Raw genomic sequence first — 11,534 nt, forward strand, 5'->3', positions numbered from 1 at the left:
GGCCTGTAATTGGAATGAGTACACTTTAAATCCTTTAACAAGGATCCACTGGAGGGCAATCTGGTGACAGTAGCCGCGGTAATTGCAGCTCTAATGGCGTATCTTAAAGTTTCTGCAGTTAAAAAGCTCGTAGTTGGATCTTGGGAATGAGCTGACGGTCTGCCACATCTGTCCCAGCCCCTGCCACCTCGGTGCTCTTGGTTGAGTGTCCCGTGGGGTCCGAATCGTTTACTCTGGAAAATTTAGAGTGTTCAAAGCAGGCCCGTTCAGCTGAATACCTCCGCTAGGAATAATGGAATAGGACACTATTCTATTTCTATTCTGTGGGTTTTCTCTCTGATCTGGGGTCATGATTAATGTAGCGCTGAATTAGCTCCATGGCTAACTTTAGCATTAGCGTGCAGTGGCACTTAAACTGCTATTATTGTTATCACTGTGAGCTCTCTTGGCAACTAGAAGGCTCTACACTGTACCATCATATATTCTCTGTTCAGACAGCAGTGGACAACTTTAACTGTGGTGTTGGTATTGTTCACATACACCAGCAGACCTCCTCTGTGCTTCTTACTCTTTGTTCCTGTCCTCTCTGAGCGTAGCGTGGCCGTCTAATTCAATCGCAGTGTCTGGGGTAAAAGAGTCCAGCCAAGTCTCTGTGATGATCATAACACAGTAATCCCAACGGTGTGAGGTGATCCGCAGTTGTTGTATAGTGACCGTGAATTGGTGAGGAAGAGAGTCAGAATAGTCAGTCTGTGTGAGTTAGCTCTTAGCTTAGTCCTCAGCCCCTGCTCTCTTCCCCCTCTTCTGTTTCCTGTGCCTCTGTCGCCTACGCCAGCGGTCCCCAACCTTTTTTGCCCGACAATAATTTCACGCCTTTAAGGTGTCGCGGATAAATACAACAAAATAAAAGTAGTACCTGTACCGAAAAAAAGAAAATTTATTCATAACACACGTGAAAAGACCCAGGAAAACTGAGTAAACGATAAAAACGATAACAAAATAACGCTGAAAACCGATAAAACCCCTGAAAACTATACATTTCACACCTGAGCCTCAACTCTCGCGGCCCGGTACCAAATGACTCACGGACCGGTACCGGTCCGAGGCCCGGGGGTTGGGGATCGCTGGCCTACGCCACTTCAGCGGTGGTATAATGAAGATGGAGTCCGTGTTCCTCTGGATGTTAGGGGGCATTGAGTCCTGGTCTTTGTCAGCAAGGGTGAACAGTTTTCTGTGGTTTAGAACCACAAGCAGTTCAGCTTTACTGTACTGGATATGTGCTCCTGTATGTCAGAGGAAAAGTGAAATAAAAATTATATATTATAATGTTATATTAATATATACAAGTATGATTCTTCTTTTTTTTTTTTTTTTTTTGCCTGTCCCGTTTGGTTCTTTTGCCATTAGAATTGTTGTCTAAAGGCAAAGAAAGATGCCCAACGGATTTACTTTACCAAATGGACCATCCCAGCCTTGCCGTATTGGTCTACTTGATTCACCTTTGCTTTTATTGTTTATTTTATTTTCATTTGCTGAACACGGGACAGACTTGACTGGGGAAAAGAAAAGGGAGAAAGAAAGAGGGAAAGAAAAAGAGCGGGGAAGAGGGACAGTGATAAAGAGCAAAAACCAAAAACCAACCAAACAAACAAACAAAAAATACATATATCAATCACCTGGATCACCTGTTGAGAAGGAAAAAAGAGAAAACAAGCAAAGAAAAAGAGAGCAATACAATAAACAACATCATCGCGATGATCTATGTGAATATAACAGTAAATACTAAATATTAAATATTATTGTGCAGCACGTAAGATCGACAGCGCACAGTGTTCTTTGAGGTAGCAGCCAAAAAGGGTGTAGTTTGTTTGCAAGTATGATTCAAAAAGAATAATTAACAACACTTCTTGTAAGGCATTAAAATCAGTCAGTTCAATTCAATTCAGTTTTATCTATATAGCGCCAAATCACAACAACAGTTGCCTCAAGGCATTTTATATTGTACAGTAGATCGTATAATAGTAGATACAGAGAAAAACCCAACAATCATATGACCCCCTATGAGCAAGCACTTTGGTTCTGCTGGAGGTTTCTTCCTGTTAAAAGGGAGTTTTTCCTTCCCACTGTCGCCAGAGGGTAGCAAACATTAACAACACAACAGAGGGCAAAGGCAAGCAAGGGGCTTAAATACACAGTTGAGTAATCAGAAAATGGGAAACAGGAGGGAAACACACCTGGGAGAAATTAGGGCTAACAAGACAGAGGGAAGTAACACCGAATACACTGACATAAGTCATGGACCTTCAAAGTAAAACAGGAAACAAGAAACAATTTACAAAGACGCAGACTTGACACTGAGACAGACTGAAAGAATAATAATAATCAAAACAGCGCAACTAAAGAATCTGAACATAAATTATGACACCGAAAAATACCAAAATACAAGAAACTTAAAATGCTGAGTCAAAATGACCCAAAACCTTGACAAGACCCCAATTTAGACAATCGCAGGCTCCCTCCCCACTGGAGAGGTGACATTCAATGTCACAAAGTCAGTCTGGATAGCCCTTACCACCACCCGACACATAATAATGTCATGACTGGATATTATTAAAATGGGCTATGCAAACATGGCCAATAACTTTTCATTTTGATGATTCAGGATAATTTGGGCACAAAACAAATTTCATTGTTTAAAAACTTCCAGACTTCACTTTATACAGTGTAGACAATGTGGACTCTCTAAACTAAATTTGTGGGATATGATCTTTCAAGTGATGCAGACCCAAACTGTTGTTGTTTGTATTTACTTAAACAGCATGCCTGTAGAATTAGCTGGAGTCATCAGCAACAGCATAGAACAGTCGTAACACAAAGAAGACAGGAACAGATCAGTAAAGAAACAACTTTCCTGATTAATATAAATGACAATTACTAATATATTGGAAAACCAAAATACATATCACTCAGTTGATGTTTTTCTGTCCAACAGTTCCTTTTCTAGACTTGTAAGGATGCAATGTGGGGAGTGCTGGTCCCAAGCCTCAAAGACAGTAAGAAGCAAGCAGAGGGAGAAAAAACTCTAAAATTATTTAGAAGCTGATTTGATTCTTAATGGCTGTGCAACTGTTACAACTTATAACACAAAAGGTCAATGTAGACCTCATGCAACCAAATTAGACTAGCTTATATAGTACTTATTAATGTTTTTAAAAAGTCATTTAAAAACACCATCTACTACTGTGTCTAAATGTGTAGTGTTTGTTTTTCTTAAACAACCTAATTTAAATATAATCATTACATGCTTGTTAAAAGCTAACTTCAAATATATAAAGTTTCTAAGTACAATGACCAGATAAAACATATGGCAGTGTTTTTATGTAACCGCAAAATGTTTCTGACGACTCAACTGTGGAATTAAATTAATTCTTTAGAAGGACAAGCTAAATTATTTTCAACTATAAAGCCAACATAGACTTTAACCATTTAACAGGCCACTAATCTGGTTTATGGCTCTGGACTTTCACAACAAAACTTGTGTCTAAACACATTTTTTAACAAAACAAATACTATTGTTAATAATATTAATATTACTATCATTTACAATGTAATTAAAGAGAAATCTTCATTAAATATAAAAGCAGTTTACCTATGTTGCTGAAGAAAGGCTAGATTTGACATTAATAGATGCCACAGATGCACTGAAACTATCATAAAGCATTAAAAAAAAGCTACGATTAAAAGCATTAAAAAAGCTACCATTAAGCATTAAAGTTTTTTTTTAAAAAATACAGGGGTTAAGAATATACAGGTCATAAACGTTTATATGGATTAAAGAAGAGAAGCAAAAGAAGCAAAATTTGCAGCTTAGTTTTTCTTTCTTAAGACAACTCAAATAAACTGAGATAATTCGTGTTTTTTTTAAAATAAAAAACTCTTAACTTACTTAACAAATTAATAAAAACTGAGTTCAGTCTACTTAATATTTTTAATTAAACACAACATTGGATTTTACAGTGTACAAAGAAGGAATAGATCAACTAGGTATTAACTCCCTCATTTCCAAACACTCCAGACAGATGGCTGCCCCTTCCTGAGCCTAGTTCTGCCAGATGTTTATGTTTTGTCCCCTTAAAAGCAAGTGTTTCTTTCCTACTATTCCTAATTTCTTAGTTGCCGAGTGGTAGTGATTTGAGTGTTGGAGTTCTTGCTATTATTGTACTGTATTTATATCACAATACAAAATTTTACCACCTAATTTTGCCAAAGCTCTTTATTTAAAAAGCTAATAAAAAATAATAAAAGATTTTAAGTCATGGTAATGCTTTGTGTTTGTTTTACAGGTTCTTCCAAAGATGACCCTTTCCATCGTGTCTGAGATGGATTGCATCTTGGGAAACAAGCCATATAATAAATAGGAACTGAGGTCCTAGAAGTCCCTGAGATAAACTGAAAAGTTATACTCACATGTTGAAAGAGCTGGCAATAATATTAAAAAATAAATAAATCTGGAAACTGTTTTCAAAAAGATATAAGCAAGTAAAATGTTGTGCCAACTTAATCACTATTTGCACTTGTTTCCACTTAATAAAATGAACTTGAGCAGTATGGAATGCCTACTAAAATAGATACACTGTTTTGAACTAAGACACTAATACATGAAAAAAATCACCTGCAATGTAAGTTCGGGTTGATTCGTACTAAGGAACTGTTTTAAATGTCATCATCTAACTGAGCATGTAAAAAAAATTGCTTAATTTGCAAAATGGATTACATTTGTATCAAAAACATAAACTCCTTGCCTGAAAAGAAACTGAACACAATACATGTAATGACTGTTTATTGGCATGATTCCTTTGACTAGTTCCCACTCACATTTGAATTTCAATTTATTGATATTACTTGATATTACTTGATACTCATCTTAATGATATTAAGATGAGTGAGGTTTAATATGGGCCTGATGGATTTCTGACGCAATTCATAAATTGAGTTCACGCTAATTAAATATTACAGTTTTCTACTTATAGTAATTCATGTTTAATGTAGTTGTTAAGATTTTCTGTTTAATAAAACCTTTAACTTTACCAGCTTTTAAAGTCTCTTTTGTAATTACATTCAATTTGATTAATTATGAAACTTGAACTGAACCGAAATTTTACATGTGAGTTATCTTTTTTAGCCATCTTAATAGCTTGGGTGGCTGAGAGTTAGGATTAGAAAAGTAACACAATGATTCCCCCGCATGATCCACTGACAGCATACATGCCAACCCTCCCGATATTTCCGGGAGAATCCCAAATTTCAGTGTCCCTCCCAAAAATATCCCGGAGACACCATTCTCCCGAATTTCTCCTGATTTTCCACCTGAACAACAAAATTGAAAGACCATATGCCAGAATTCATAGCGCGGACCAGCCAATTCCAGTTTCCAACAATGGTGGCATCTAAGTTTTAATATTACACTTATTACTCTTTCTGAGTCGCAAAATAAACTTGTTTTCAGGCGAGAATGTAGCTATGTAAACTTCAAATATCTGAGCAGGGGAGAAGAGCAAAGTCCCGGCACATCGTTTTCAACCCCATACAGTCTTTCGCTACTCAGGTTTAACGTAATATATAAGTCACTCAGATAACTTAAAAATGTTATTGTTTGACTTTTTTCAATGTTTTATTTGTTCATGAGTACATTGGTTTCGCTGCAATTACAGTTATTAGATTAGACTTATTTATTAATCCCTCAGAAAATTAACTGATGAAAACAGCACAAAGTACCACATGTGCTGTCAGTGAAAGCTGCAGCTGTTTTATTGATAAAGTTAAAGACAAAAAGTCAAAAGGATTAATCACCCATGTAACTGTGTCACTATATGCCAGCATTAACAAGACCTGAGTATGGTGTTTCAGAGAGCTGCTGATGTCAGACCTGCAAAGCTTCCGTTTTAAACACTTGATGTACTCAGCTGCATGAAGAGCACATTTGATTTTCTCTGACACAATTAAATAAAACCTGATGAAAGTCAAAGGTCGTCACTTGTATGTCGAACTACAAACTTGTGATCTGGAATTCTTTCACAGTTTGATGATTCAGAGGTATTCATACCAGAGTAACCAGAGAGGATAATATATTTTTTAATATATAACTTTCTACAGGACTGAATATAATATCTTTATGTAACAGCCTCTGGGGAGTATCTGAGTATTTATAACATTACACAAACCAAAGGTCTCATCACAGTGTTCATGAAATGCTGGCTTTATCCATCTTCTGAGCTGGGCCTACGATGGAGCTCTAAAGATTTCTGTGTGAGGGAGCTGCTGGTGAAGATCAAGAGTCCTGCTTGATCAATGCGGTAAGCTTCAGTCTTCCTGGTGTTTCTTAAATGAAGCCTTCTAAATTATACCAGGTCCTGTGGTGCTGGCTGAGGCCATCTACATTACACCATGGCCTGTGCTGCTGCTTGAGGCATTCTTCACAACATCAGGGGCTGGGTTTCTGTTGGTAGAGGTCATCTACAGCACAACAGGGCCTGTGCTGCTGGCTGAGGCCATCTACAAAACATCAGGGCCTGTGCTGCTAGCTAAGACCATCAACATTGCAACAGGGCCTGTGGTGCTTTCTTGGGCCATTTAAATCACAACAGGGCCTGAGCTTCTGTTGGTAGAAGCCATCTGCATCACACCAGGGCATGTGCTGTTGGCTGAGGCCATCTATACAACATCAGGGCCTGTGCTGCTGGTTGAGGCCATCTTAATTGCACCAGGAGCTGTGTTGATGACTGATGCCATAAACACCATAGCAGGGCCTGTGCTGATAGCCAAGGCCATCTAGAGCACACCAGGGTGTGTGATGCTGGCTGAGGCCATCTACATTACACCAGGGCCTGTGCTGCTATCTTAGGCCATCTAGAGCACACCAGGGCATGTGCTGCTCGCTGAGGCCATCTGCATTACACCAGGGCCTGTGCTGCTAGCTAAGACCATCAACATCACACCAGGGCCTTTGTTGCTAGGTAAGGCCATCTACATTACACTAGGGCCTGTGCTGCAGGCTGATGCCATCTACATTACACCAGGGCCTATGCTCATGGCTGAGGCCACATACATTACAGCAGCTAAGGCCATCAACATCATAGCAGGGCCTGTGCTGATAGCCAAGGCCATCTACATTACACCAGGGTGTGTGATGCTGGCTGAGGCCATCTACACAACATCAGGGCCTGTGATGCTTGCTTAGGTCATCTAGATTACATGAGGGCCTGTGCTGCTAGCGAAGACCATCAACATCACACCAGGGCCTGTGCTGCTCGCTGAGGCCATCTACACATCATCAGGGCCTGTGCTGCTTGCTTAGGCCATCTACATTGCATGAGGGCCTTTGATGCTAGCTAAGGCCATCAACATTGCAACAGGGACTGTGCTGCTTTCCTAGGCCCTTTACATCACACCAGGGCCTGATCTTCTGTTGGTAGAGGCAATCTGCAGCACACAATGGCATGTACTGCTGGCTGAGGCCATCGACACAACATCAGGTCCTGTGCTGAGGCCACCTACATCACATCAGGGCCTGGGCTGCTGTTGGTAGAGTGCAGCCTGTTTTGCTGCTTGATCTGCAAAATTATTTCCTTTTGTGACAATATAATTGTCTTTTTGATGTCCTGCACATGTGCAAAGTGCCAATTGTTTTGGCAAGGTGATCACTTCCAGCAAGATTTTTTTTTCTTCTCTATAGATGCAACATTACATTCTCACTTGAGGCATTTTTAGATAATTTCTAGTTTTTCAAAGAATTCACACATCTCACACATCTTACATATTTCAAACTTTGAAATTAGGGTTTTATATATATATATATATATTTTTAAACTTTGAATTGCTCACAATTCTAAAACTGGGCATTTGTAAATCTGTCACGGAGGAGCAGGGAGGACTCGGCGCAGACTGAAATCTCAGAAAAACAGGTTTATTTACACACTCCAGGTGCACTATATACAGGTGAAGGAGAAGGGGGCCAGGGTTCCCAGGGGTGCAGAGCGGGGTCGGGAAAAGCGTCCAGAGTCTCCAAACCAAACACGAGAAATCTGCATACAGAGAACAAGGGTTAGCACGGAACTTTCACGGACAGAGCTCAAAACTGGCTGAGGCTAAAGTAGCACTGACGAGCGTTATTCAATAGTCCAGCGGCGAGGTGCTCTCAGTCACTGCCTTAAGTAGCAGGAGCAAACAAGGTGAGGAGCCACAGGTGATTGCCTACAGGTGGTGGAGGCCGGGAGCTCACAATGAGCTCCGCCCAGGCAGCGAGCAGAGAGAGAGGAGAGAGAGAAAAGACAAAACATAACATGTAGCCACACAGGGCCAGCCGAGCAGGCACGGGGACCATGACAAAATCATATGCCTAATCACTATGTGTCACTGTGATCCATAAGTATGGTCACAAATTTGTTTCCAAATCAACAAAATAAAATAATCAAACAAAACAGAAAACATACATGAGTCAGGACCCAAAAAGAAAAATGCTGCTACTGAAACAGAGCAGACGTGTGAGGGAAAACTGAGCTCACAGACAGCTGCATGTGTTGGCTTTTATGCAGCTTCTGCTCTAAAAACAAATAAATAAAAAGTAAAAGAAAATGTGTAACATGCTCATCAACTTAGCGGTGTCCACATATTTAATTCAGCTTCACAATCCTGTAACTTTAGCTGTTGTCAACAGGGTTTGGCTTATTAGTTGTTACTATAGATGTGCTCTATATCTCAGTAATATTTTATCCAGGGTAAATGACAGGTTTTCAAGCATGTCAAGTGCCTCTATGCACCTAATTAGTTTAGATATTTCCTTTATTTTCTTCATCTCCTATGTCATTATACTGAGTTTGAGCAAGCCTTAAGCTTGATGCAGACTACTTCATAACAATTGTCCATCTCACATCATAACTGACTAGGTTACTTCTTATTATTATCATCTTTTTCTTTCTATATAATAACATTAGTATATTACAATATTTTATTAGTGTATATCACTATACTACTACTGAGCCAATTTAATAGTTAGGATCATCTTACTCAGCAGACAGATAACTTAGAATTCATCCAATCTGTACAAATTTGCTTCTTCTGTGAACAGGTTTGTGTCTACTTTTTAGACTGGTCTTCTGTTTGCCTCATCTCAGATCCAACGTTCGGTCACTTTCATTCTCTCTGTTGCATGTCGAACCAAGCAATTTATTATTATATATTTTATATTTTATTTTGTGTCCATCAAGGGTTTCGGGTGATCTGCAGCTTCACCTTTAGAATCAGAATCAGAAACTTTATTGTCATTGTCACGAGAACAACGAAATGAAGAATGGTCCCCGATCATTGCATCATCCCTAGCAATATCAAAATATAAATAAAACAATAAAATTCAATAAATAATATAGATAGAATACTTAAAATACTAATAAGATGTAACAGTAAAACATTCACATGCAGTGGGGCAAAAAAGTATTTAGTCAGCCACCGATTGTGCAAGTTCCCCCACCTAAAATGATGACAGAGGTCAGTAATTTGCACCAGAGGTACACTTCAACTGTGAGAGACAGAATGTGAAAGAAAAATCCATGAATCCACATGGTAGGATTTGTAAAGAATTTATTCGTAAATTAGGGTGGAAAATAAGTATTTGGTCACCTCAAACATGGAAAATCTCTGGCTCTCACAGACCTGTAACGTCTTCTGTAAGATGCTTTTCTGTCCCCCACTCGTTACCTGTATGAATGGCACCTGTTTGAACTCATCATCTGTATAAAAGACACCTGTCCACAGCCTCAAACAATCAGACTCCAAACTCCGCCATGGCCAAGACCAAAGAGCTTTCGAAGGACACCAGGAAAAGTATTGTAGACCTGCACCAGACTGGGAAGAGTGAATCTACAATAGGCAAGCAGCTTGGTGTGAAAAAATCAACTGTGGGAGCAATCATCAGAAAATGGAAGACACACTCAAAAAAATGAACTCAGCCTATCTCTGCTTTTACTAAAGTAGATTTTGTTGTTTGTTCTTAATAAACTCGATTTTGCAAAAATTCTTAAAGTGTTTGTGCAAATTTAATGAAATGTTGTTACTTTTTGTTGTTACACAAAGTCATTGAACTGTGTCAACGTAACATTGTTGAGTAAATTCACAGGTTTGTCCCTCTGCACATACTGCTGCGTGCAGAGCCCGCCTAAGTAAGGGCCAATGCGCATGCGCACCACCCTCTTTCTCAAGCTTGCTTTTTCTTTGCCATGTGGACTGGTTCAGCCGCATTTTTGTCCAAAAATCAGGTAAGAAGTCATTTTTCTTGTAAAGCCCGTCTACATATATATATGTTCACACGTCAGTTAATGTCGCAAGTGCTACTAAGAAAAGAGTACAGGCAGGGTTTTGCCCGGTAAAGGTTTGCTAACGTGGACTTGCTGCACGTGAGTTTCCAAATGATTTTGGAGGGGACTCCATTGCAATAGCAAAGCTCTGTTTTCAGCCCAAATGTAGTGTAGCGCTAGCGTCGGTATGCGTCGGTACAGGCAGCGCATTCGGTCCGGCACGCACTTTCGCGCCGAGTTTATACTCGGACGCCTGACTGCGTTGCACTTTAGCCAACAACAGTGGAGAAGCGCTCCTTGCTAGCAGACAGGTTAGGGTGTATTTTCTGTCTAATATTTCAGCTTACGTTTTGATGTAGCTTGCAGAAAGCATTTAGTAAGCTGGTGTAAGATGAACTGCATTAATGTTGTACAATGTCCATGGGATTTCTCACTCGACTTTTAATGTCAGATTACACACACATTTACACAATATGCAGTGGTGATGATGTAGATCAATAAATTCATTGTTGTAGCATACAATATTAAAAATAAAACTGATTAATATGAAACATTAACAATGTGCAAATTATTTAGTTTTTTCAGGGACAGTGTAATGAAAATGTCTTTTGTGCTTCTCCCCCAGATACGTTGATGTGGCAGTGCAAATTGTGCAAAAAAGTGGTGTCATCACGAGCTCTGTTATTAAAACACTACAGGTTAGTTCATAGTAGACAGCAGTATCCATGTGCCTATTCTGATTGTGTCTGTGTTTTCAAAACATGGAATGCTCTACATAGCCACTTAAGCAGATCACATACCCAAAGAACTGTAGACATGTCTGTGAGTTTGGCAACATTTAACTGCCATTTGTGTTCCTGCTGCAACATAGCTTCAGAGCAGGAGTATTTTTCTCACATTAACAACCATCTAAAATGTAACGAGACTGTGCATTGCATGTTTGAGGGTTGTTCTTTCAAAACAAATATCTATGGTACATTCAAGTCTCATCGAAATAGGAAACACAATCCTTATACCTTAAAGTTGGTCATCAATTCTCTCAAAAGAAGAGGGAACAGTAATGTGCATCCCAATCAAGTCAAGAAACCCAGGAGAGCGGAGGTGAATTTCTGCCCTGATTATCCAGCTGGAGAAACCCGAAAGAGTCAGGAAGAAGAAAGGTTGGTGCTGCTTTCAGAGTTCAAGAAG

The 11,534-nt window shown here is 39.4% G+C and overlaps 1 protein-coding gene and 1 long non-coding RNA gene across 2 annotated transcripts in view; one reads left to right on the top strand and one right to left on the bottom strand.

Moving 5' to 3' along the window:
• The window catches only part of LOC113013133 (voltage-gated potassium channel subunit beta-2-like), a 280,115-nt gene extending 275,028 nt beyond the window's left edge, over positions 1-5,087 (top strand). The window contains exon 15 of the mRNA XM_026153786.2: positions 4,344-5,087. Coding sequence (XP_026009571.1) covers positions 4,344-4,418 — 75 coding nt within the window. The 3' untranslated portion in view covers positions 4,419-5,087. The remainder of the gene's footprint in view (positions 1-4,343) is intronic.
• A 2,859-nt stretch (positions 5,088-7,946) lies between these two features.
• On the bottom strand, positions 7,947-8,371 carry LOC113013902 (uncharacterized). The gene is made up of 2 exons (XR_003270887.2): positions 8,161-8,371; positions 7,947-8,081 (listed from the first exon to the last, which is right to left on the bottom strand). It is a non-coding gene; the product is annotated as an uncharacterized LOC113013902 (long non-coding RNA).
• Between the last annotated feature and the right edge of the window lie 3,163 nt (positions 8,372-11,534).

This window comes from Astatotilapia calliptera, chromosome 20 (genome assembly GCF_964374335.1).
Source record: "Astatotilapia calliptera chromosome 20, fAstCal68.1, whole genome shotgun sequence".
NCBI lineage: Eukaryota > Metazoa > Chordata > Actinopteri > Cichliformes > Cichlidae > Astatotilapia > Astatotilapia calliptera.